General features: G+C 36.6%; 1 protein-coding gene across 6 annotated transcripts in view; it reads left to right on the top strand.

Moving 5' to 3' along the window:
• LOC308637110 (uncharacterized protein) overlaps positions 1-22,562 on the top strand; it is a 35,205-nt gene extending 12,643 nt beyond the window's left edge. For all 6 annotated transcript variants that reach the window (XM_081273259.1, XM_081273257.1, XM_081273254.1 and 3 more), the window contains 4 exons: positions 6,264-6,341; positions 8,277-8,403; positions 9,996-10,091; positions 16,182-22,562. In XM_081273259.1, the coding sequence (XP_081129385.1) occupies positions 6,333-6,341; positions 8,277-8,403; positions 9,996-10,091; positions 16,182-17,959 (2,010 nt within the window). In that variant the 5' untranslated portion in view covers positions 6,264-6,332 and the 3' untranslated portion in view covers positions 17,960-22,562. The remainder of the gene's footprint in view (positions 1-6,263; positions 6,342-8,276; positions 8,404-9,995; positions 10,092-16,181) is intronic.
• The last annotated feature ends 2,102 nt before the right edge of the window (positions 22,563-24,664 follow it).

The following is a 24,664-nucleotide window of genomic DNA, read 5'->3' as shown; positions in this document are numbered from 1 at the left end:
GGTCGCTGGGTTCGATCCTCAGCACCATAAAAAAAAAAAAAGAAAGATGTTGTGTCCACCGAAAACTAAAAAAGTATCTTAAAAATTCCCTCTCTAAAAAGGAAAACAATATAAAGTCTCAGTAATCTAAAAATATAGTATTAACATAAGGAAAAACATAGACTAATGGAACAGAATTGAGAGTTCAGAAATAAACTTTGCAATTATGGTAATAATTTATTTTCATAATAATTTCCTTTTTTTGGAGGGGGTGTGGGCAATTGATTTTCAACAAATGTGCCAGGACAATTCAATAGGAAGGGGATAATCCTTTTTAAGTGATTAACTGGTCATAAAGATTAAAATTTTTGTCCTTCAAAAAAAACCAAACTGCTTAAAGTGTAGCACAGTGGTAGATCATTTGCCTAGCATGCATGAAGATCTGGGTTCAATCCCTAGGACTGCAAAAACCAAAAACAAAAGAAAGAGTAAAGCCAAGTCATAGATCAAGAAAAAATATTTGAAAAAATCATATATAATATATAGTTTGTGTCTAGAACATAGAAAGATTTATAACTCAATAGGAAGATTGGTAACTCAGTTTTAAAATGTGTAAATACTTTTTAAATTTTTCTTTATTTATTTAGTGTATCAGGGACAGAGTCTCACTGAGTTGCTTAGTGCCTCACTGTTTGTTGCTGAGGCTGGCTTTGAATTTGTGATCCTCCTGTCTCAGCCTCCAGAGCTACTGGAATTCTAGGTGTATGCCACCCCATTGGACAATGATTTATTTAAAAATATATATTTTTTTACTTGTAGATGGACACACTGCTTTTTTTTTTTTTTTTTTTTTTTTGGTACTTAACCACTGAGTCACATCCCTAGACTTTTTTTTTTATTTTTTATTTTTTATTTTTTTTTATTTTTTACTTTTCGGCGGACACAGCATCTTTGTTTGTATGTGGTGCAGAGGATCGAACCCGGGCCGCACGCATGCCAGGCGAGCGCGCTACCGCTTGAGCCACATCCCCAGCCCACATCCCTAGACTTTTGAAAAATATTTTACTTAGAGACAGGGTCTCACTGAGTTGCCTAGGGCCTCACTAAGTTGCTGGGGCTGGCCTTGAACTTGAAATCCTCCTGCCCTAGCCTCCCAAGCCACTGGAATTATGGAATGTGCCACCTTGCCCAACACAATACCTTTATTTTACTTATTTTTATATAGTGCTGAGGATCAAACCCAGTGCCTCACATGTGCAAGGCAAGCACTCCACCACTGAGCTACAATCCCAGCCTATAAAGCGTGTAAATGATTTAAATAGACATTTCACAAGAATGAAGTACTAATACATGCAACAGCATCAACAGACCTCAAAACCATTACACCAAGTAACAGATTAAAGACACAAGGATATATATTGTACAGTTGTATTTATATGGACTATCCAGAAGAAACTAAGAAAGTAAATTGGTAATTGCTAGAAAGTGGAATTGGAAACAGGAAGTAACTTCAAATGTTATGAGGTTTATTTTGTGGTAGTGAAATGTTTTTATTAATATTATTATTTTAGTTGTTGATAGACCGTTATTTTATTTATGTGTTGTACTGAGAATTGAACCCAGAGCCTCACACATGGCAGGCAAGTGTCTGAGCTCCAGCCTCAATGAAATGTTTTAAAGTCAGATCATGATAATGATTGTTTGACTCTGAAAATTTACTAAAAATCATTAATAGAGCATTTAAGTGGGTATTATATAAGTCATATCTCCAATAAAGCTTGTTGTTGTTGTTGTTTTGGGGGGGTACCAGGGATTGAACTCAGGGGCACTCAACCACTAAGCCACATCCCTGGCCCTATTTTGTATTTTATTTAGAGACTGGGTCTCACTGAGTTGCTTAGTGCCTCACTTTTTGACGAGGCTGGCTTTGAACTCAAAATCCTCCTGCTTCAGCCTCCAAAGCTGCTGGGATTCAGGCGTGTGCTACCATGCCGGGCAAAGCTGTATTTTAAAAGACTTTTTTAGAAATAAACCCATATACCAGGAAGATACAAAAAGGAACCTGCAGGGAGCCTTTTATCAAGTGTACGATGTCTTTTGGAAATTTTGGCCATGTCTAGGTATGAAAAATATGCCTAGAAAATCAAATGGAGGAATAATAGAATTGGTTTACATTTTGGGAGCTAAAGGAAAGTATGAAAAGCAATTCATTTAAAATACAAGCATGAAACAGGGTGAGATCGCACATGCATGTAATCCCAAACACTTGGAAAGCTAAACCAGAAAGATCAAAATTTCAAGATCAGCCTTAGTGAGCAACTTAGTGAGACTCTGTCTCAAAAAATAAAAGAGTTGGGAATATGGCTCAGCGGTAGAGCACAAGGCTCTTTGTTCAGTCCCCAGTATTGAAACACACACACACACACACACACACACACACACACACACACACACCTACAGGCATGGTAATGGATGAGTGCATAACTTTCTATTCATTTTGCTACCTGTTGATGTCTCTATTTTATTGTGTGTCATGTTTTATAAACTGATTTTATCCCTGACAGGATATACTGGTTTTTTTTCCATATTCAAACCAGTTCTGCAAATTAGCATTTAATAACTATGATCCATTATGTGGATTTATTATAATATATTTAACTAGCCAGCCATTCTTAGTCCTGTGAAGCTGAATTACTCCCAATTTCTATACTGGGAATTTGTTTTTTTCTCTTTCAAAGTAGGAACACTTAGGAATGTGGCATTAACTTCTACCAAGTAAAATACAAGTAACTATACCCGCCCAATTTTGATATTAGAAGTAGCTAATTTTTAAACCAGTTAGCTGGGTTTTACTGATAAGAGAATATTTCCCATACCATAATTCACAGTCTGCCCTCTGGGACACAGTATTTTCTTCACTGTGGTTCTGTAAAGTGCTCAGCCAGATTTCTAAAGGATTGATTTGATATTTGGAAATATGAAAATGGACAAAAAGAACAAAGAGTCGATATATGCTACAACTTAGAAGAACCTCATAAACATGTGAAGGCCAGACACAAAAGGACATTGAATATTATTGAGTTTACAGGTGTGTGCTACCACACCTGGCTGCATAATCCATTTTATAAAACATATACGGTAGACAAATTTATAGATACCAAAAGTAGATTACCAGAAAATGGGGGAGGGAGGAATGGATAGTAATTATTTCATGGATTGTATTTATTTTTAGGGGGCAATGATAAAGTTTTGAAACTAGAGAGAGGTTGTAATTATACAATGTTAACACACCACTTAATTCTACACTTTAAAATAATTTATTCTAAGTTACATGAATTTCACATCAGTTAAAAAGAGCAATGATATTGTCATAAGAATAGATAGGTAGATCATTGTAGTAGAATTGGGAGTCCAGAAATTAGCCCATACTATTCAATTTGGGAAGAATCGTCCTTTCAACAAGTAGTGCTGGGAAAACTGGAGAGTTAACATGCAAAACAATAAAGTTGGTCCCCTGCCTTACACCCTATGTAAAAGTTAGGTGGATGCGGTGGTGCTTGGCTACAATCCTAGCTATTCAGGAGACTGGGACAGGAGGATTACGAATTCAAGGCCAATCTCAGTAATTTAGCAAGACCATGTCTCAAATAAAAAGTGTTAGGGGTGTGGCTTAGTGGTTGACTGCCACACTGTGCCATTTGAAAAAAAAAAAAAGACCTAAATGTAAGAACTAAAATTATAAAACCTTTAAAAGAAAATAAAAGGATAAGTCTTTGTTTGGCAAGGAATTCTTAAATATTGTATCAATGGCTCAGGCAACAACAACAAAAACAGGCAATTTTTTTTTTTTTTTTTTTTTTTAGTTTTAGAGGGACACAATATTTTTATTTATTTTTATGTGGTGCTGAGGATCGAACCCAGTGCCTCATGCATGCTAGGTGTGCACTCTACCACTGAGCCACATCCCTACCCCCCAAAAATAGGCAAATTGGACTTCATCAGAATTAAACATTTTGAGTAACTCAAAAAGCCCAAAATATCTTTTGAAATTTTTAAACATATTTTAATTATAAATGAACATAATACCTTTATTTTATTTTATTTTTTGAGAGAGATTTTTAAATATTTATTCCTTAGTTTTCTATGGACACAACATCTTTATTTTTATATGGTCCTAAGGATCGAACCCACTGCCACACGCATGCCGGGCGAGCGCGCTACCGCTTGAGCCACATCCCCAGCCCTATTTGTTTGTTTTATGCAGTGCTGAGGATCGAACCCAGTGTCACACACATGCTAGGGAAGCACTCTACCACTGAGCCACAACCCCAGCCCCAAGCCCCAAATATTTGTTATCTCATCCTTTGCAGGAAAAGTTTGCTTACCTCCAATCTATATCATTTTTGTGACTTGTTGTTTTCTGGTATGTGTATTCAATAGAATTTATTTAACCTATTCTTTATTGAAGACTATTATTTCCCAGTCTTTTCCTTTTTAAAATTAGTTTATTTGCCCCTGTTTGCATATATCTTTTTGCCCACATATAAATTATTTTCTCTAGGGACCTAGAAATAGGATTGTTAAACACCAGGCTTGTATTGGTTTTTGTAGTTTTGTTTTGTTTTGGAACCAGGGATTAAACCCAGGAATGCTTAACCACTGAGCCACATACCCAGCCTTTGTGTGTGTGTGTGTGTGTGTGTGTGGTGCTGGGGATTGAACCCAGGGCCTTGTGCATGCAAGGCAAGCACTCCACCAACTGAGCTATATCCCCAGTACCACCTAGCCCTTTTTTTTTTTATATTAGAGACAGGGTCTCACTGAGTTGCTCAGAGCCTCACTAAGTTGCTGAGGCTGGGTTTGAACTTGTGATCTTCTTGCCTTAGCCTCCTAAATCACTGGGATTATAGGCGTGTGCCACCATGCTCAGCTTGTAGAGAAATTCTTGTAACTGAAAAAAATAAATTACTACTAGTTCCTGAATATTTATTTTATTTTACCAATACCTGAGATCCTCCCCTATTTGTTTTTATATCACATCAACATGAATTAGAAAATTTACCCTCTTGTGATACCATTGTATGACATTGTGTGTCTATTTTGTTCCAACCTTGCTAACATGTAATCAGTCTTTTAAATCCATCTGTGAACTAAACATAAAATGTTACTTGTCCCTTTAACATATCTTCTTAATTAGCAACATTTAATACTTCCTGGTAAGTTACTTCTATTATTATTCATGCTCAGGTTTCCCAAGGTGTCATAAGAAATTCTGCATATCCATAGCAAGAGCAGAGTTGAAAACAAACTGGCTTTGTAGTTGGACAATTCTGGAATCAGAACTCATATGTGCCATTAATTAACTAGATTTAGGTTTCTGTTTCTAGTGTTGGAAATGGAGATAACAACAGTGTTTTAGGGCTATTCTGAGATTTATATGATTGATACATGCCATATAAGTTGACTTTCTTTTTTAACCGATGTAGGGATGATAAATTCACTTTTCACAAAGTTTGGGTATGAAGAAAGAGTAAGAAGGATGTCAAGCAGAAAAATCCTGTGGATGATTCTGACTGGGGGAAATGGGGAGCTGCAAGCCCTGAGAATTCTGGGAGTTCTAGTTCAGGTGAGGGTAGGAATCCCAGTAGGCAGGTACAGTTTTGCAGTGATAAAGGCTGTCCTGCATTGTCCATGCTGGAGGTCAGCAAATGTCACATCAATAAAGGAACAAATACTAAGTATTTTAGGCTTTATAGGCCATATAACTCTGTTAAATGGCTATTGGAATTTTCTGAAAGTAGCCATAGACAAGAGTAAACGGATGGTCCAGATTTAGTTCATGGGCCGTAGTTTGCAGACTCCCAGTCTGTTCTGCCTTTTGTCTTCAAGTCCAGGGAGGCCAGGAAAGGCTTAAAGCAAGGAAAACTGCCGTCTGTTTTAGTTTGTGTGGTCACTTTTTAGAATTGAGAATCAGGAAGGAGGATCTAGTCAGGGCGGTTCTGAACATCCCAGCCTTGGGCCCAGATCAGCATCTTCATAGTGGGGATTGCCCAGAACTCCCCTGCTGAAGATAGTGATCATGAGTTCTAATACAGGTGAGCCTCTGCTCTTTACAGTAGCCCAGCTTCCTTGACAGGGAGAATATGAGGGAGGAGCATGTGAGGGAAGTATGGGTGCCAGTGTTTACAAGCAAGAATAGAGAAGAAAAGATTATTTGCATCCTTTTGTTACTTTTGAAACAGCCTCTTGTCATTGGTTCATTTTTTTTTTCTCATCCAATTCAGGTTTCTCAGAACTTTGCTTCTCTAGAAGAACCCTGAGGAAGACTGGCCAGTTCTTGTAAACCTAAAACCATGGCTCACGTAAGCAGCTGTCTCTTTCTTTCTTGAGATTCCCCAACTCCCTTTTAGGGTCACGTGAAAGAATTTTCATTCTTTATACTGAACCTTCTTATTTAACTGAAGTTTTCTTTCATCTCTAATTGCCCCAGTGGCTCTTATATGCCCCTGTTTTCTTTAACAAATGTTCATCTGAACCTGACTAAACCATACAGCATCTGCTGTGCATGCATTCTCTGTCTGCAGCACAAATGGGGCAAAAACGAAATCTCCGGAGGGAAATATTTTACCTCATCAGAGCTGAAGTGTAATCAAACAAAGGATGAGCTTATCTGATGACACACAGGAAAACTAAAGTTTTCCAGGGAACTGTGTCTGTAGGCAAAATGCAGTTTAGTGTTGATTGGCTTCATTCTCACTATATGGTTGGGTTCTGTGTATGGAGCAATCGAGATCTTTTCTGGGAATCTCCAAGAGGTGAAAATCCACAATAGGAGCCATTTTGAGTTTGAATGGAATAAGCTGGTCTTGACATCTGTGTGATTTGGCTTATTCTACATCAAGATTCTTTGTTCCAGGAACAAAGAAAGTGTACAGTATTTATAAGAAAATCACCCAGAGGCATAAATATTAGATCTTTGTATTCTCCCATGATTAGAGAAAACTTAAGAGAGATTATCTAACATAAATGTCTTACTTTCTGGATTCTATAATTAAGTTTGGAATATCCATAAGATTGTATTTTTATTATTATTATTAATTATTATTATCATTATTACTATTATTATTATTTTGCAGAGCTAGAGATGGAATCCAGGGTCTTGTGCAGGCTAGGCAAATGCTCTATCACTGAGCTACACTCCTAGCCTGCTTGACTATTACTTAGCTGATTAAAATAATTTATATCCCAGCAGCTCAGGAGGCTGAGATATAGATATAGGATCAAGAGTTCAAAGCCAGCCTCAGCAAAAGTGAGGTGTTTAAGCAACTCAGTGAGATCCTGTCTCCAAATAAAATACAAAATAGGGCTGGGGATGTGGCTCAGTGGTCAAGTGCCCCTGAGTTCAATCCCTGGTAATAGTAGTGGTAGTAATAATAATAATTATTATTATTATTATTATATTTATTTTTTGTAGTTGTAGTTGGACACAATAACTTTATTTATTTTTATGTGGTACTGAGGATCGAACCCAGTGCCTTGCATATGCAAGGCAAGCTCTTTACCGCTGATCCATATCCATCCCCTATTACTATTATTATTATTATTTATAAGATGGGCTAATCCCAGCTGCTCAGAAGACATAGGTGATTAGAATCACCTGAAGCCACGAAGTTCAGATGAGCCTAGACTCTGTCTCACATGAATAAATGAATAACATTTATAATAGAATTGCCCAAATAAGGAAAAATTAAGACATAATGACATAAAGATTAAGCTGAATATTTTAAAAATTCTTTAATTTTATACAAACCCATTATTCTAGGAGAGATTTTATATAGTATTTTTTTAATCTTTATTTATTTTTATGTGGTGCTGAGGCTCAAGCCCAGGGCCTTGCAAGTGCTAGGCGAGTACTCTTCTGCTGAGCTCCAGCCCTTATATAGTATTTTTTAAAAAAATCTATATGATTTTAAGTAAAGGAAAAGATGAATTTGCTTATATCCACTGTTTAATTTAATTGGGCAACATTTAATTTATTCTCAGAAATGTTTGAGTAATCAAAGAATCCCATAATATATAGGAAATTTTGCTTGTAGCAACTAGATTCTTCAAGAAAATAAGGCCATTCTACTCAAACACCAGTGTCATTCCTATCTCTTACCTTTGTCATAAGCTTTCAGCCCTAGCCTTTGTTTTGTATAGTCTCCCACTTGTTTCAATGAGATATTTTATCTCCTATTTTTCCTTAAGTATGCATTTTATAATTTCACCAGTAATGTGTTCGTTTCTCATTTCAGAAACTAGTGAAGTTTAGTGATGTGTCTGTAGTCTTCTCTCAAAGGGAATGGAAGTGCCTGAACCCTGCTCAGAGGGAATTGTACAGAGATGTGATGCTGGAGAATTATAGCAACTTGGTCTCACTGGGTAAGGTCATTTACCTCAAATAATTTAAACACTGCTCTCTGAAATAATAGCTTTTTCTTACATGAATTCAGAACATTTGTTTATTTTGTGGTACTGGGGATTAAAACTGAAGGCCTCATCCTGCTAAACACATCATTTACCACTGAGCTGTATCTCTAGCCCTTTAGGACTGTTTTTTAAGAAAGTAACTGAACTTCTTCCCTGTTACTCAAGGAATTAATTGAATTTCACTGGTATGTAAATACCATTTCACCACACTATAGTGATCTTCATGAACCATTTCCTTAATCCATTGCTATAGTTGCATCTTTTTTGATGACTAAGGGACTAGATTTGAATTATGGGATATTTATTCCAAAGTCAATTTCAAAGAAATAACGTTTCACATTGAAGTTGAGCTTAGAATTGCTTATGGGGGGCTGGGGATGTGGCTCAAGTGGTGCTCACCTGGCATGCGTGCGGCCCGAGTTCAATCCTCAGCACCACATATAAACAAAGATGTTGTGTCCACTGAAAACCAAAAAATAAATATTAAAAAAAATTCTCTCTCTCTCTCTCTTTAAAAAATAAAATAAAATATATAGAATTGCTTATGGTTGTTCTATTTGGCAGAATAACAGTCCTACCCAGTGTCACGACTTATGTCATAATTTAAATTAGTAATGTATTTAAAAATAAAATGAATGCATTCTGTTTCTCACAACAAACACCTTGTGATTGAAAATTAAAATCCATTAACTTAGCTCTTGCTTCAAACTAGAGCTGGGGTTGTGGACTCATAAAGGTATATTAAAAAAAAAAATCTCAGGCTGGGGTTGTGGCTCAGTGGTAGAACGCTTGCCTACCATGTGAGAGGCACTGGGTTTGATTCTCAGCACCATATATAAATGAACAAAATAAAGGTCCAAATAAAATAACACCAACTTTGTTTTAAAAAAACTCAAAAAGAGAGAACTTTGGGGCTGGGATTGTGGCTCAGTGGTAGAGCGCTCACCTAGCACAGGTGGGACCTGGGTTCGATCCTCAGCACCACATAAAAATAAAGGCATTGTGTTGTGTCCATCTACACCTAAAAAAAAAAGAAGAAGAAGAACAACAACAACAACAACTTCAAACTATCTTAGGAAGCTTCTTTTGCTCCAAATAAATTAGTATCAATAAAATACTAATAGCTAATAGAGTGCTTACCATATACCAAGAATTGTTCTAAATATTAGCCATGAAATAGGTATTACTTTTATTTCATTCTACAAGTGAGAAAACTAAGGCCCAGAGAATTTAAGTGGTTTGCTTACAATCATTGGTATGTAGATGGAAGAGCAGAATCTGAACCCTTATAGTCTGGCTCCAGAGATGGTGCTCTCAGTTACTACTGTCTCTCAACAGAGTGAGTCTGCAGGAGGTTTAATTATACAATGGGACCTTTTCCCTGCATATCAAGTTTCTTTATGCTCTAGGACTGTGCGGTTACCCTAATTTGGGTATTCTTTAATCTTAGTTTTCTCTGAAGTATATATCAAGTCTTAAAATGTTTTTGAACTTGGCATATCATATCACTTTTATATCTTGTTGTATTTCTTTCTTGTAATCAGGATATTCTGCCTCAAAGCCAGAAGTGATTACCTTATTGGAGCAAGGCAAAGAGCCGTTCATTGTGATTGGAGATGTGCAAGGAAGACGGTGTGCAGGTAAGTGAGGGCTCACCAGGTAAATGCCAACAAAGGCCAGATGGTCAAGGTGGGGGTCACAGGTTTGCATGTTGTTATGGCCTAAGAGAGGGAAGAAAACAGATTTTTCTTAGTGTAAAGTACCAAAAGAACTTTTATCTGCATTCTCAGTTATCACTGTCTGTTTTTTCCCCTTCTCATATTACCCTCTAATTTCAATTAGAGATTGTCAGGAGGGAAGAAGGGAGGGAAAGAGGAAGATCTGGGAACTGAAATGGAGCAAACGCTTACATGAATTTATGAATATGTCAAAATGAACCCAAATATTAAATATAACTATAATGCACTAATTTAAAAAATTCAAAAGAAAATGCTCTCTTTCCCAGTGCAACCAATTGATTTCCATATTTTTTTCCTGCAGTGATTCTTAAGCTTGTCTCCAATTCCTGAAAGTTCATTCATTTACCTATTCAGCATATATTTACTTACTGATTGCCTTCTCTGAGCCAGGCAGTGTGCCAACTATAACATATATTTTGGCAAACAGGCAAATGGGAGACACTCAGTAAACTGCAAACCAATGAATAGATAATATAATGTGAAATCATGATGCATGCTATAAAGGAAAAGTATGAAGGGTGAGGAGGTGGAGTTGGGCTCGATGCTCAGCAAAGCCTTTTGTAAGGAGGGGATATTTGTGCAGACAGGAAATATGGGCTTATATGGGCTTATATCCTGTGAATAACTGGAAAGAAATCATCTCGTGAAGAGGGCAATGAGATTTGTATGTTTGCAGAACAGCAAAAAGCTCAGTATATTTAGAGGGGGGGAAGAATACTAAATAAGAGTTAAAGTTGAGCAGGAGCCAAATCTTAGTTTTTTTTTCCCACAGTGGGAAATTTGGATTTTTCTTTTCAAAGAAAGATTGAAAGCCATAATCTCATATGTTTTTAAATGATCATAATTTATACTATGTGGAGAATATACTAAATGGGAGCAAGATTGGAAGTAGAAAGGTCAGTGAACAAACTACTTCAGAGGTCTATACTAGTCATAGCAATGATAGTAACTTGGATTAGGATGGTGGTGAAAGGGTGGTGTATTCATCTTGTGCTTTGGAAGCAGAGCTAATAGACCTGCTATGAGGTATAGGTGAAAGAGATTAATAGAATCCAGCTGATCTAGGTAGACATGAAAGATGGCTTGGGGAATGGAAATAGAGTCCTGTTTTAGGTATCCAGTTTTCCCTTGGTATCCATGGAGGATTGGTTCTGGGATTTCCAACTGATCTCAAAATCTGTTCAAGTCCCTTAAAGTCATCTCTGGATTCCTTATACCTAAGACACTGTAAAATGCTACATACATAGCTCCTACATTATATTTTTTAGGGAATAATGACAAGAAAAAAGATATATGTGTTCTGTATGTGTTCAGTACAGATACAATTTATTTTCACATATTTTAGTCTGCATTTGATTGAATCCATGGATACAGAACCTGCAGATATATTACAGTTAAGATGCCAGTGCCAATGGTATCTGAGGATGAAAACTTGCTAGCTTTGGCTCAGAAAAGGAGGTGAGGCACTGGTGATGGTGATATAGAAAATTGTAGGTTGGGAATGTGGTTCAGTGGTAGAGCTCTTGCCTAGTATGTGTAAAGCCCTGGATTCAATCTCCGATAACATGTGCATGCACATACACACACACACAGACACACGCAGATACATACATACACAAAATGGCTATTTGTCATCAAGGATGAAACATTAAGCTGGCATCTGAAAAAAGCAAGTTTAGCATTCAGGGAGAGGTTAGGACTAGTTATATAAATTTGGGTGTCCAACCAAGGGACTAGATGAGATATTTAGGACTGCTATAACCTACCACCTATTTTTAGAAATAAAGTATTATTGGATCGTAGCCATAGCTATTTAGTTACATATTGTCTGTGGAAGATGAGTAGTTGAGGCCCACAGAACCTAAAATTTTTTTTTTAAAAAAGAGAGAGAATTTTAATATTTATTTCTTTTTTAGTTCTCAGCGGACACAACATCTTTGTTTGTATGTGGTGCTGAGGATCGAACCCGGGCCGCACGCATGCCAGGCGAGCGCGCTACCGCTTGAGCCACATCCCCAGCCCAAACCTAAAATTTTTATTGTTTGGCCCTTTACAGAAAAAAATGTATTGGCCCCTCCCCTAGGGAATGGGTATTAAAGGAGGCCAGAAGAGACAGAGATGATGGAGGCCCTTTATTTAGAGAAGGAAGAAGAGGCAGCATGTAGATTTTGGTCACACAGACCTAGAGAGAATGGTGCTATGAAACAAATGAGGAAAATGTTTCAGGAAGGAACAGTAGATACAGGTGGACTGAACTGAGCTTCACCCACAGGATATGGCAGGAAGGAACTTCTTGGTGACCTTGTGTCAAGGGGATAAGGTGTCAATGGTATTGAGGATGAAACTTGCTAAGTATGGCTCAGAACAGGAGGTGAGCCACTGGTGATGGTGAGATAACAAGAAATTTTGTTAAGAAATGAACTAGAGATGGGTTTAGAAGCTAGAAGGGTGTGTGGGGTATGATGAGTCAATTTTAAGATGAGAATGATGTGGCTCAGAGGTAGAGCATGCAACTAGCATGCGTGAGGCATTGAGTTCAATCCACAGCACCACATAAAGTAAAATACATTGTGTCCACCTATAAGTAAAAAGTAAATATTAAAACAAAAGATGAGAATGAGTCCATAGAAAGAAAAAATATTGAGGTAGAAGAAAAGGATTATTATGGAAATTGGGGAGGAGTAGGATCCAGTTCATAAGGAAGAATTAAGAGAATTATAAATACGATATGGATACAGGTGAGTTGATGCGACAAAGGAATGATTATTTCTTTTTTAAAATATTTTTTTAGTTGTAGATGGACACAGTAACTTTATTTTTATTTTTATGTGATGCTGAGGATCAAACCCAGTGCCTTCCACATGCAAGGTGAGCATTCTATCACTATGCCACAGCCCCAACTCCTCCTCCTTTTTTTTAAATGGATACAATACCTTTATTTTTATTTATTTTTTTGTGGTGCTGAGGATTGAACCAAGTGCCTCACTTGTGCTAAGCAAATGCTCTACCACTGAGCTACTACACCCCAGCCCTCTGTTTTTATTAGAGGAGTAAGAGAAATCATCAGCTAATTGGAAGGGTGTTTGAATTGGAAGAACTGGAAAGTGTGTTTGAAGTAAAAAGGTGTTAAATATATTTTTAATATTTGAAAGAACGATCAAGGCTCGTAGCCGGAGAAAATGCCGGTTTATTGAGGAACAGCTCTGCATATTTATAGAGCCGGGAGTGGTTTGACAGTTATGACAGTTTAATGGTTGAAGGGTTTGACAGTTGGCATGGGGAGCTTTCTGATTGGTGGGTAAAGATCATGTGAGCCAGCAGGGCTAGTCTGATTGGTGGGTAAGGATCATGTGAGCCAGCAGGGCTCACCATTGGACAGCTCTTCTTGGGGGATGGGGAAGTTAGTCTTTGGAGCTGGGGTGATCCCAACAATATTGGTATTCAGTTTACCCACACTTCAATGGCTTGTGTACCTTTTGTGTTCTGAGGACCACCAATGAAAAGTAATAATAGTTAACAGAGCACTTAATCTACATAGCTCAGGCAGTCCTCATAACGGCTATAAGAAAAGTACTATGAACTAAGCAGGGTTGTTACCCACTATAATTCCAGAGATTACAGGAACGGTGATACAGGCTAGCAATTCCAATTAATTGAGAGGTTAAGGCAAAAGGATCACAAGTTTGAGGCCAGCCTTGGCAACTTAGTAAGACCCTGTCTCAGAATAAAAAATTTTGAAGTAGTAGGGTAGCTCAGTGGTAGTACTCCTGCGTTCAATCCCCATCACACACACACAAAAAAAAGTATTATTATATTGTTATTTTATAGAATAAAGAAACAGGAACACATAGAAGTGATATACCTTACATAAGGTAAAGTAATAGAGATGGAATTCAGACTCAGTATGCCTCAAGAATCTTTACTCTTTCTTTTTGCTCGGGGGATTGAATCCAGAGGCACTTCACCACTGAGCAACATCCCCAGCCCTTTTTTATTTTTTCGTTTTGAGACAGAGTTTCACTGAGTTTCCTAGGGCCTCACTAAGTTGCTGAGGCTGCCTCCTGAATTGCTGGAATTACATTGTGCCCCATTGTACCTGGGAAGAATCTTTACTCTTAACAAATGAGTATGCCTTCAACACATGTTTATTTAATGGCTCCTTTTTGGCCAGTACATATGGATTTTTTTAAAGGAAGAAGAGTTTAAACTTTTAAATCAAGATTTCAGTCAAAAATGGGAATCTGGGGGCTGAGGTTGTGGCATAGCGATAGAGCGCTCGCCTAGCATGTACGAGGCCCTGGGTTTGATCCTCAGCGTCACATAAAATAAATAAAATAAAGGTATTGTGTCCAAATACAACTAAAAATATATAATTATTAAAAAATGGGAATCAGAACATGTAACCTTTATGAATAATTGAAAGAGTGACTGATCATATACTTAAATGAAAGTCAGGATGGTAATGTGGACACTGGATGCTCTTGGGAAAAATCTGAAAGAGGTACAGTGACAAAAGTGATGAAGAAGGAGAGAAGGAGAGAAAGAAAAGTAAAATCAGGAATACAGGTTCTTGGGGGCCAAAGTCCAGAAGAGGATCTTACTCCATTTAGCAAACTGGCAATTAGATGCAGTTCAATGGGCAGAGGTCATATTGTTAGGAGCATGAATTTTTTTCTTTATCAAAAATAAAGGAAATAGAAATTTTATTTCTTTTTAATGGGTTTTAAGGAATCAGAGAAACACATATAAGAGTGTGTACAGTTTTACATCATTTCACTCCATAATGTAGTCTACATTTATATTTTTTTAGTTTTAAGTCTGTACAGTGAGGGTTGGGATGTGGCTCAGTAGTGGAGCGCTCACCTGGCAGGCATGGGGCACTGGGTTCGATCCTCAGCACCACATAAAGATAAAATAAAGAGATTGTATCCACCTCAAACTAAAAAATAAATTTAAAAAATATGTATGGTGAGATTTGGTTGATATTTGACTTTTTTCTTTTATTAGAAATGCTCCTGTGATGCACTTAAACGGACAGCTCCTGTTTGATTAGAAGTTATTAAGTGTAGTTTTTGTAGATTTTCAACATTATCATGATGCTGGAATTGAGAGTAAAGGATGTGACTTACAACCAGTAGGGTCAGCCTTTCTGAGATGTTTGACCTAAGATTGAAAAATAGGGAGGAGTCAGCCTTTCATAGAGCCCAGGATGGATTTTTAGGAGATGAAATAGCTTGTGGAAAGCTGCATGAAATAAGAAAAGATTGTAGCATGATCTGGGAACACAGTCCTATATGGGAGTTGAAGAGGATGTTATCTTTGAAAGGCCTTATTATATTCAATGGTAAAATGTTTGAAATTTATTCTGAGAGAAAGAGAAAACTATTAAAATTTTTAAATGGAGATTCTCAAACTTTTATTTATATCAGAATCATCTAGTAGAGTTTTAAAAATTCAGATAGCTGAGCATGGTAGCACATGCCTGTAATCCCAGCAATTTGGGAAACTGAGGCATAAGAATCCTAAGTTCAAAGCCAGTCTTGGTAACTTAGTGAGGCCCTTTCTTGAAATAAAAAATAAAAATGTCTGAAGGGATAGCTCAGTGGTAAAGTGCCTATTCGTTCAATCCCCAGTACTAAGCAAACAAACAAACAAAAAATTCAAAATCTCGTATAGATTTGATTCACAGCTTGGAGTGATACCAGAATAACAGGATTTGTAATAAGTTTCTCAGATGATTCTGATCCACACAAAAATTACAGAACCATTATATAAACTATTTGCCACATCACCACAATTGTATATTATCTTTCATTCTTCAAACTCATGGTCTGCTTTCAAATTACAGAACTCTATTGTAAAGTTTTCAAGCCATTTACTTCTAATGAGAATTATTTTCACTTTTGTCTACTATTTTGAAGATGGAAGCTTTTATGTTTTTCTGACTACAGGAAAAATAGTTTTTGTGTACTTTTTTTGTTTTTCTTTTAGGATTGTTCTCCAGATACAAGACCAAGAAATTACCTTCAGGAAAGGATGCTGATGAAGCTAGTTCGTCCAAATCAGAGACAACAGAAAGAAGAAAAACTGTTGGACTTAAGGGAACCACTTCGAGAAATGAGTCGCAGAACAAAAGTGAGTCTAAGGGTCAACAGGGACCTCAAGAAAAGAATTTCAGGCAAGTGAAAAGCACTTATAAGAAAAGACCAACAGAGAGAAAGCAGACATCTTCGAATCAGAGAACATCTAGTGGTGGGAACGCTAGTGAAGATAGGGAACGTGGGAAAAACCTTAGTTCTGCCTCTAACTCGGGTCAAAGTGAAAAAAATACTCCTGAGGAAAAGCATGATTGTCCAGAATGTGGGGAAACTTTGAGTAGTGTCTCCCAACTTAATCTACATCAGAAAACTCATAGTGGTGAAAAAGTCTATAAATGTAAACAGTGTGGGATGTACTTTGGTCATCACTATCAGCTTATTTTGCATCAGAAATTTCACAGTGGTGAGAAACCCTATGAATGTCAAGAATGTGGTGAGACCTTTACTCTTTTCTCACAATTCAGTCGACATCAGAAATATCATACTGGTGAAAAACCCTATAGATGTAAGAAATGCAAGAAAAGATTTAGTAGTAGTTCAGAGCTTTCTGAGCATGAGAAAGAGCATACTGGTAAGAGGTGTTTTGAATGTAAGGATTGTGGAAAGTTTTTCAGACTTAATTTCTACCTTACAGAACATCAGAAAATCCACAATGGGGGGAAATCCTATAAATGTAAGGAATGTGGGAAAGCTTTTACTGTAATTGGACAGCTTACCCGCCATCAGAAAATTCATATGCGTGCAAAACCCTATGAATGTAAGGAATGTGGGAAGTCTTTTAGACTCAGTTTATATCTCACTGAACACAAAAAAATACATACAGGCAAGAAACCTCACGAATGTAAGCATTGTGGGAAAAGCTTTAATGTCCGTGGACAGCTTACTCGGCATGAGACAATTCACAGTGGTGTAAAACCCTTTGAATGTGAGGTGTGTGGGAAGGCTTTTGGTTATAATGGTGACCTTCGAGTGCACCACAGAATTCATACCGGTGAGAAACCACATAAATGTAAGGACTGCGGGAAGGCCTTTATGCTTCGTTCAGCCCTTACTGAACATCAGAGAATTCATTCTGGCGTAAAGCCCTACGAATGTAAGGAATGTGGGAAGACATTTAGAGGGCGCTCCCAAGTGAGCCTGCATAAGAAATTTCATACTGACCTGAAACCCTACAAATGTGCAAAATGCGGGAAAACCTTTAGATTTGGTTTCTACCTGAGTGAACATGAGAGAATTCATACTGGGGAAAAGCCCTATAAATGTAAAGAATGTGGAAAGGCTTTTATTCGTAGAGGAAATCTTAAAGAACATCTGAAAACTCATTCAGGTGTAAAGCCCTACGAATGTAAAGAATGTGGAAAGTCCTTCAGTTGGCGTGGTCAGTACACTCAACACCTGAAAGTTCACTCAGGTGTAAAACCCTTCAAATGTAAGGAATGTGACAAGGCCTTTAGTCGCAGTGGAGACCTTAGAATCCATCAAAGGATTCATACTGGTGAGAAACCTTATGGGTGTAAAGAATGTGGAAAGTCTTTTAGACTTAATTCACACCTTATTGAACATCAGCGAATTCATACTGGTGAGAAACCCTATGAGTGTAAGGTGTGTAAGAAGGCCTTTAGACAGCGATCACATCTTTATCAGCATCAGAAAACCCATAATGTAACTTAATATAATACTGCCTTTCCATTTGCATGCTCTGGTTATTAGAATATCAAAGACAGACAGAAACTCTGTCAGTGTGCCAATCTTTCTTTAGATGTGTTAACTTAATAATTGTGTAAGAACCTTTTAATGCCTCTCAGTCCTTGTTGAATTTAAAGGAATTCATACTAGAAAATAAACCTGTCGATGTAAAAATTGTGGAAAAGTATTGTTAGCAATGATATACTATCATCATTGCCTTTCCACTACTCTGATACCTGTGTGATATCAAGCAAAACATGTAGGTCTTGTTGCCTCAGTTGTAAAATGATACCTACCTAAAAGTGTGGCTAGTGGTGTATACATCATCAATAATGGTTATACAGTATACTGTAACGTGTAATACTGTGAAAACTGTCTGGCCCCAAACTGTTTTTGAATTAATATTGGATATTATTGTTTTCATTATTATCAGCATTACTATTAGTGAATTTAAAATAGAAAGATAAAAGTGGAGGAAATAACATAGAAAGACCATTCAACACTTGCTATGTTTTGGGCATATCATCTTTGATAAAAATCTGTTATGGACTAAATGTTTAGAATCCATATAGGATATGCAATCCCAACCAGATGGTGTTTGGAGGAGGGGCCTCTGTGGTTATTAGGTCATGAGGGTACAGTCTTCACAAATAGGAGTATTTCCATGATAAGAACATCCTCCAAACCTAGATAGTTCTCTTTCATCTTCTTTCAACCACAGGAAGATACAAGTGAGGAGTCAGCAACACAGAAGAGGGCCCTCACCCAAATCCAAACATGCTGGCACTCAAAGCTTATACTTTCAGCATCCAAAACTTATTTATAAGACACTAAGTCCATGGTATTTCATTATAGCAGCCCAAACTAACTGGGAAAATCTATTAGAACACAGAACATGAGAAAGTTTGAATTCAAACCATAGTAAGTTCTACCAGAAAATTAAAGCTCGAAGAGAACTAAGGATTCATAACTGCTGAAATATCAAGGAGAGATGTGATATAATTTACCTATAATAATGTAGAACTTATAACTATTCCCCAATTCTATTATGAAAATTTTCAGACAGAAGAAAAATACATTCTGATACCCATTTAGCCCTCTGGCTAGATTTGAAAATCTGTACTTTGCCTATTTGCTATTTTTTTCAGAAATACACATATACATCTGTATACACACACACACATAAACATTTTATTTATTTATTATCTACTTGCATGCTCTGGTTATTAGAATATCAAAAACAGACAGAAACTCTGTCAGTGTGCCAATCTTGAACCCAGGGGCACTTTACCCCTGAGCTATATCCCTAACCCTTTTTATTTTTTTTTTAATTTTGAGATGGAGTCTCACTAAATTGCTTGGGACTATCTGTGAAATTGTGTGATGGGATATAGCACATCTCTACAACAGAATTAACAAGTGATTACACAAATTATTCAAACAGTCATATTGAAATAAAAACTTAAAGGGATTTTTATAGCTGGAAAGATGGAGTAGATGTCCTTTTGTTCCCCCTCTTCCTCCCACTACATTCATCTCAAACCCCTAGGTAGTATACATCAAACAAACACAAAATTGGAAATATTGAGAGAAGAAAACAAACTTGCTAGGGGACACAAAACCCAAGGGATGACATGGTGGCATTCCATGGGATTTATACCCCAGTCTTGGAACTAAAGACTGACAGCAATACTGAAATGCCAATAGGCAGAGATAGGGTAGGGAGAGCCTCAGGAAAAGTCTACTTTCTAGCCGAATAAAAAGGAAGGGACAGTGGAGCAAGAGTGGAAGCATTGAGACAATAACCCCTCCAGCCAAAAAAAAATCTGCAACTTGGTTTTTGTATATATCAGTTGTTTGCTCCTTGTCATCTGAAGAGTATTCCGTTGTATGAATGTGACATGGTTCATCCATTTACTCACTGAATAACATCAGAGCTGTTTCCAATTTGGGGCTATTACATATAAAATATTCATATGCAGATTTCTATGTAAACATAGTTTTCATATCTCTAGGAAGGATGCCCAGTGATGTAATTTCTTGATATTATGGTATCTGCATGTTTATGTTTTTAAGAAACTACCAGTTTTCCAGATTGGTAGTGCCAATTGGTCATCCTCACCAGCAACATGTGATAGTTTGTCCATCCTCCTTCCTTGGCATTGTCACTGTGTTTTTGTTGTGGTCATCTGGATAAGTCTGTAGTAATATTTCATTGTCATTTTAATTTGCATTTGCCTAATAACTAATGATGTTTAATATCTTCTTGTGCTTCTTTGCCATCTATATATCCTCTTTAAAAAATCTCGTGATATCTTACATTTCCTGTCCTTTTCCTAAATGTATGAATTGATTGTTTACTTTTTTTTTAGAACTTATTTACATATTCTAGAAATTAGTCCCTTAGTTAGATGTGTGTTTTGCAATATACATATATATATATTTCCCAATCTGTAGTTGTAGCTTCATTCTCTTCACAATATTCTTAAAAGAGTTATTTTTATTTTAAAAAATTTGTGGATCTACCACCACTCCTGACATGGAAATCCAAATGAAAAGCCTAGATTTCTACATTTGCAATCTATAACAGAGTGTCCAAATGTCCCGCCAGATAGGAAGAAAAAAAAAAAGCCTGTTGTGAATCCAGGGCCTTTCATCTCCATCAGGCAGTGAACAGTCCTCTTTGCCCAGGAAAGGATAAAGAGGAAGATACTTTGGGGAATAAGAACTTTTAAAAGCTCCCAAATATTCCTAGGAATTTAAAAGGCCACATGAATAAGCAGGACTGAGCATATATTTAGGAAAAAAATTGGGGTGGCCATAAGCTCTTACCTTTCTGTCAGACCTTCAGGTTCTGTACAAGCAGAAAGTAAAGGCTAAGTCAGAATTGTAAACTGGTTGAGGATTGAAGATGTGCCCTAACACACAGCCTATCTGCAAAGACTGGGAGTTTTTGTTTTATTCCAGGCACTTAAGTTAGCCCTAGCTTGGGAGTTTTTGTTTTATTCCAGGCACTTAAGTTAGCCCTAGCTTGGGAGTTTTTGTTTTATTCCAGGCACTTAAGTTAGCCCTAGCTGGGCACAGAATTAATGGAACAGAGACTTCAGTGTTCACACACGACAAAAAATACAGACTGTAAAAATTAATTCAGAAAAGTCACTTAAAGTACAACCAGCAACACCAACAAAACTTACAGGATGGCAGACTCTTAATTTCTAGGGTTGCCACATGATAATATTCAATGTCCAATTTTATGTGCATGCGTGCACACACACACACACACATGCACAAGTTAGCAGGCAAGCAAACCAGAAGCATATGTGAAAATCAATAGGAACTGAGAAAACACAGTAATTAGACAAAAGGTCTTTAAATTTTTTTTAGTTATAGATGAACACAATACTGTATTTTTATTTATTTTTTATGTGGTGCTGAGGATCAAACCTAGTGCCTCACATGTGCTAGGGAAGTGCTTTACCACTGAGCTACAATCCTAGCCTCTAGACATAAGTTTAAAATCAGCTGTCTTAAATATGTTCAGTGAGCTCAAAGAAACCACATATGAAAAACTAAAGAAGATTAAGATCAATGACTCTGCAAATAGAGAATATCGATAAAGAAATGGAAAATTTTAAAAGGAACCGAATAGTTTAGACTTGAAAAGTATAATAACCAAAATGAAAAATTCTCTGGAGGGATTCAACAGCAGATCTGAGCAGAGAGAAGAAAAAAAATTAGCAAATTGAAGATAGGGCAACTGAAATTATCTAGTCTTAGAAGCACGAAAAAAAGTAAAAGAAAAAAAAACAGATCTTCAGAGACTTATTGAATATCATCAAATCTAAGAATGGACACAAACATATGCATTTGTTTTATGGATAGATAAAGGATATCCAGAAGTTTCTCAGACAGAAAAAGGGACAGAAAGAATATCTGAAGAACTAATGATTGAAAAGTTCCAAAAATTTGATGAAAAACAAGACATATAGGTTGCCCAAGCAGCTTAACAGATCCCAAATAGGATAAGTTCAAGTGATCTAAACTGAGACACACAATTCAGCTCTTGGAAAAGAATCTTTAAGTTTGTTTGTTTTGATGCTGGGCATTGAACTCAAGGCCTCATACATGGTAAACATGTGCTGTACCACTGAGCTACATCCCTGGCTTCAACAGCTTAGCAAGGCCCTAAGCAACTCAGTACAATCCTTTTTCAAAGTAAAAAATGAAAAGGTCTGGGATGTGGCTTAGTGTTAAGCACTGCTGGGTTCAATCCCCAGTACCAAGAAAGAAAAAAAAAAGAAAAGAAAAATATACATCTAAGCCAATAAGGACACAATAATGGAGGAATTATGGAACAAAAACAGTAAGGCATGGAAAACAAATAGCAAAAGGAGGGCTGGGGATGTGGCTCAAGCGGTAGCGCGCTCGCCTGGCATGCATGTGGCCGGGGTTTGATCCTCAGCACCACATACAAACAAAGATGTTGTGTCCGCCAAAAGCTAAAAAATAAATATTAAAATATTCTCTCTCTGTCTCACTCTCTCTTAAAAAAATAGCAAAAGGATAGAAATATGTTCTTCATCAGAAATTACATTAAATGGGAATGGATTAAGCTTTCTAATTAAAAGGAAGAAAGTAGCAGAATGGATTTTAAAACAAGTTTTTAAAATGATCGAACTCTATGCCATCTACAAGAAACTCTCTTTAAATCCAAAGATACAAATTGAAAACAAAAGGTTATAAAAATATATTTTATAAAAGAGTAGCTAAAAGAGAGTTGGGGTAGCTATGCAAATATCAAACAAAATAGACCTTCAGTCAATCATTATTTCTAGAGACAAAGAACATTACTTAAGGATCAAAGGGTCAACCCATGGAGAACAAATAACAGTTATAAACCTATACACTTAGCAATGGAGTCTCAACGTACATGAAACAAATACTAGCAGAATTGAAGGCAAAATAGACAGCCCAACAATAACGGGAATCTTCAATACTCTACTTTTACCAATGGATAGAACGACTAGACAGAAACCCAGTAAGGAAATAGAGAACTTGAACAATACTACAAACCAGACCTAACAGACATCTGTGGAATGTTCCACCCAACAACAATAGAATGTACATTCTTCTCAAGTACACATGGAATGTTCTCCAAGGATAGATGATGTTAGGTCACAAAACAAGTCTCAATAAAAAAACTATAAGTCATATAAACATTTGGATACTACTCAGCATTAAACAGAAATGTCCTGTTGATACACACAGCAACTACTTAAATCTCAAGACCATATGTTGAAAGACAATTTCAAAAGATCACACACTGGCCAATTCCACTTATGTAACATTCCTGAAATGGCAAAACTATAGAGAGGTGGAACACATTAGTGGTTACCAGGGATTGGGAAAGAGGACAGGTGTGATCATGAAGAGGTACAGTGAGAGAGAGCTTTGTGTTGATGGAATAGTTTTGGATCTGGATTGGCAGTGGTGGTTGCATGAATGTACATATGTAATCAAGTGGCATATAACTATCTACACACATTGTATCAATGTCAAATGCTGTGTTTTGATATTGTACTGTAATAATGTGAGATGTAGCCATTGGCAAAAACTGTGTATACAGGACTTCTGTGAACTATCTTTACAACTTCCTGTGTATCTGTGTATCACGTAAAAATAAAGTTTACTTTAAAAAAAAAAGCTTCAATACAGATGGACTGAAAATCAAAATGCACACAGCAGAAATATGGATTAGGAAGCCAGAAGGTTAACAATCCAGAAGGAACCAGATGAAATAAAAAGATTCATAAAACAACTTGACATGAAAGACAGAAATAGAAGTTCCCATATCCATTGAATAGCATCCTAAGAAGACAATAGAATTGAGAGGTAATGCTTGAAGTTATCACCAAGGAAAATTACCTCAGAATAAAGTATGTTAAGAAGCCCTCTTTCAAATTACTTATCAAGTTAGTAAAATTTGAAATATTAATTCTATCACATATTTTCCATCTTAGCATCTATGAAATTGGAATGTGTCTTATATCTGTGAAATGCCATTTTTTAATTGACACTACTTTCATTGGTAAATAAAATAATTTATGGCTTTTAAAAAGTTAAATATTATGCACATTTAGCAAAATTTCCAAAAAAAAATTAAGGAATGAACATATAAAATCTTCAAGAAAGATTTTAAAATTGACCTACAAAGGAATTAGGAACAGATTAACATTAGCCTTTTACAAGTATACTCTTGTAAGAAGACAATGGAGCAGATCTTCAAAACTAGAACAGTTTTGTACCTACCTGCACTGCCAGACCATGCCAAACTCTTGTTTAAATTACCCATCTCAGAAAACTTCTTTTAATATATTCCTGGAGGCTATTGGAAAATAAAGATAAGTAAACGATATAAATGAAGTGACAAGAGAAAAAGTTGGCAAACAAATTGGTTTTTAAAATAAACTTGAATACAAAAACTCAAAACCACTGTTTCAAAATAAAGTTCCATGTGGTATCAAAATAGAATATATGGATAAGGAAAGGGGACTCCAAATGGAAACAGAAACAGTGTGGTGGCTCTTATTCAACAAAAGGCCAGATAGGAGTTACATACAATTTGTGTGTGTATGTGTGTGTGTGTGTGTGTGTGTGTGTATGCACACCAGGGATTAAACTCAGGGGCTC

Source organism: Spermophilus citellus (assembly GCF_964194105.1).
Source record: "Spermophilus citellus genome assembly, chromosome: 18".
In the NCBI taxonomy this organism is placed as follows: Eukaryota; Metazoa; Chordata; class Mammalia; order Rodentia; family Sciuridae; genus Spermophilus; species Spermophilus citellus.
Note: the sequence above shows the minus strand (reverse complement) of the source record. Positions and strands in the feature narration are given on the sequence as shown.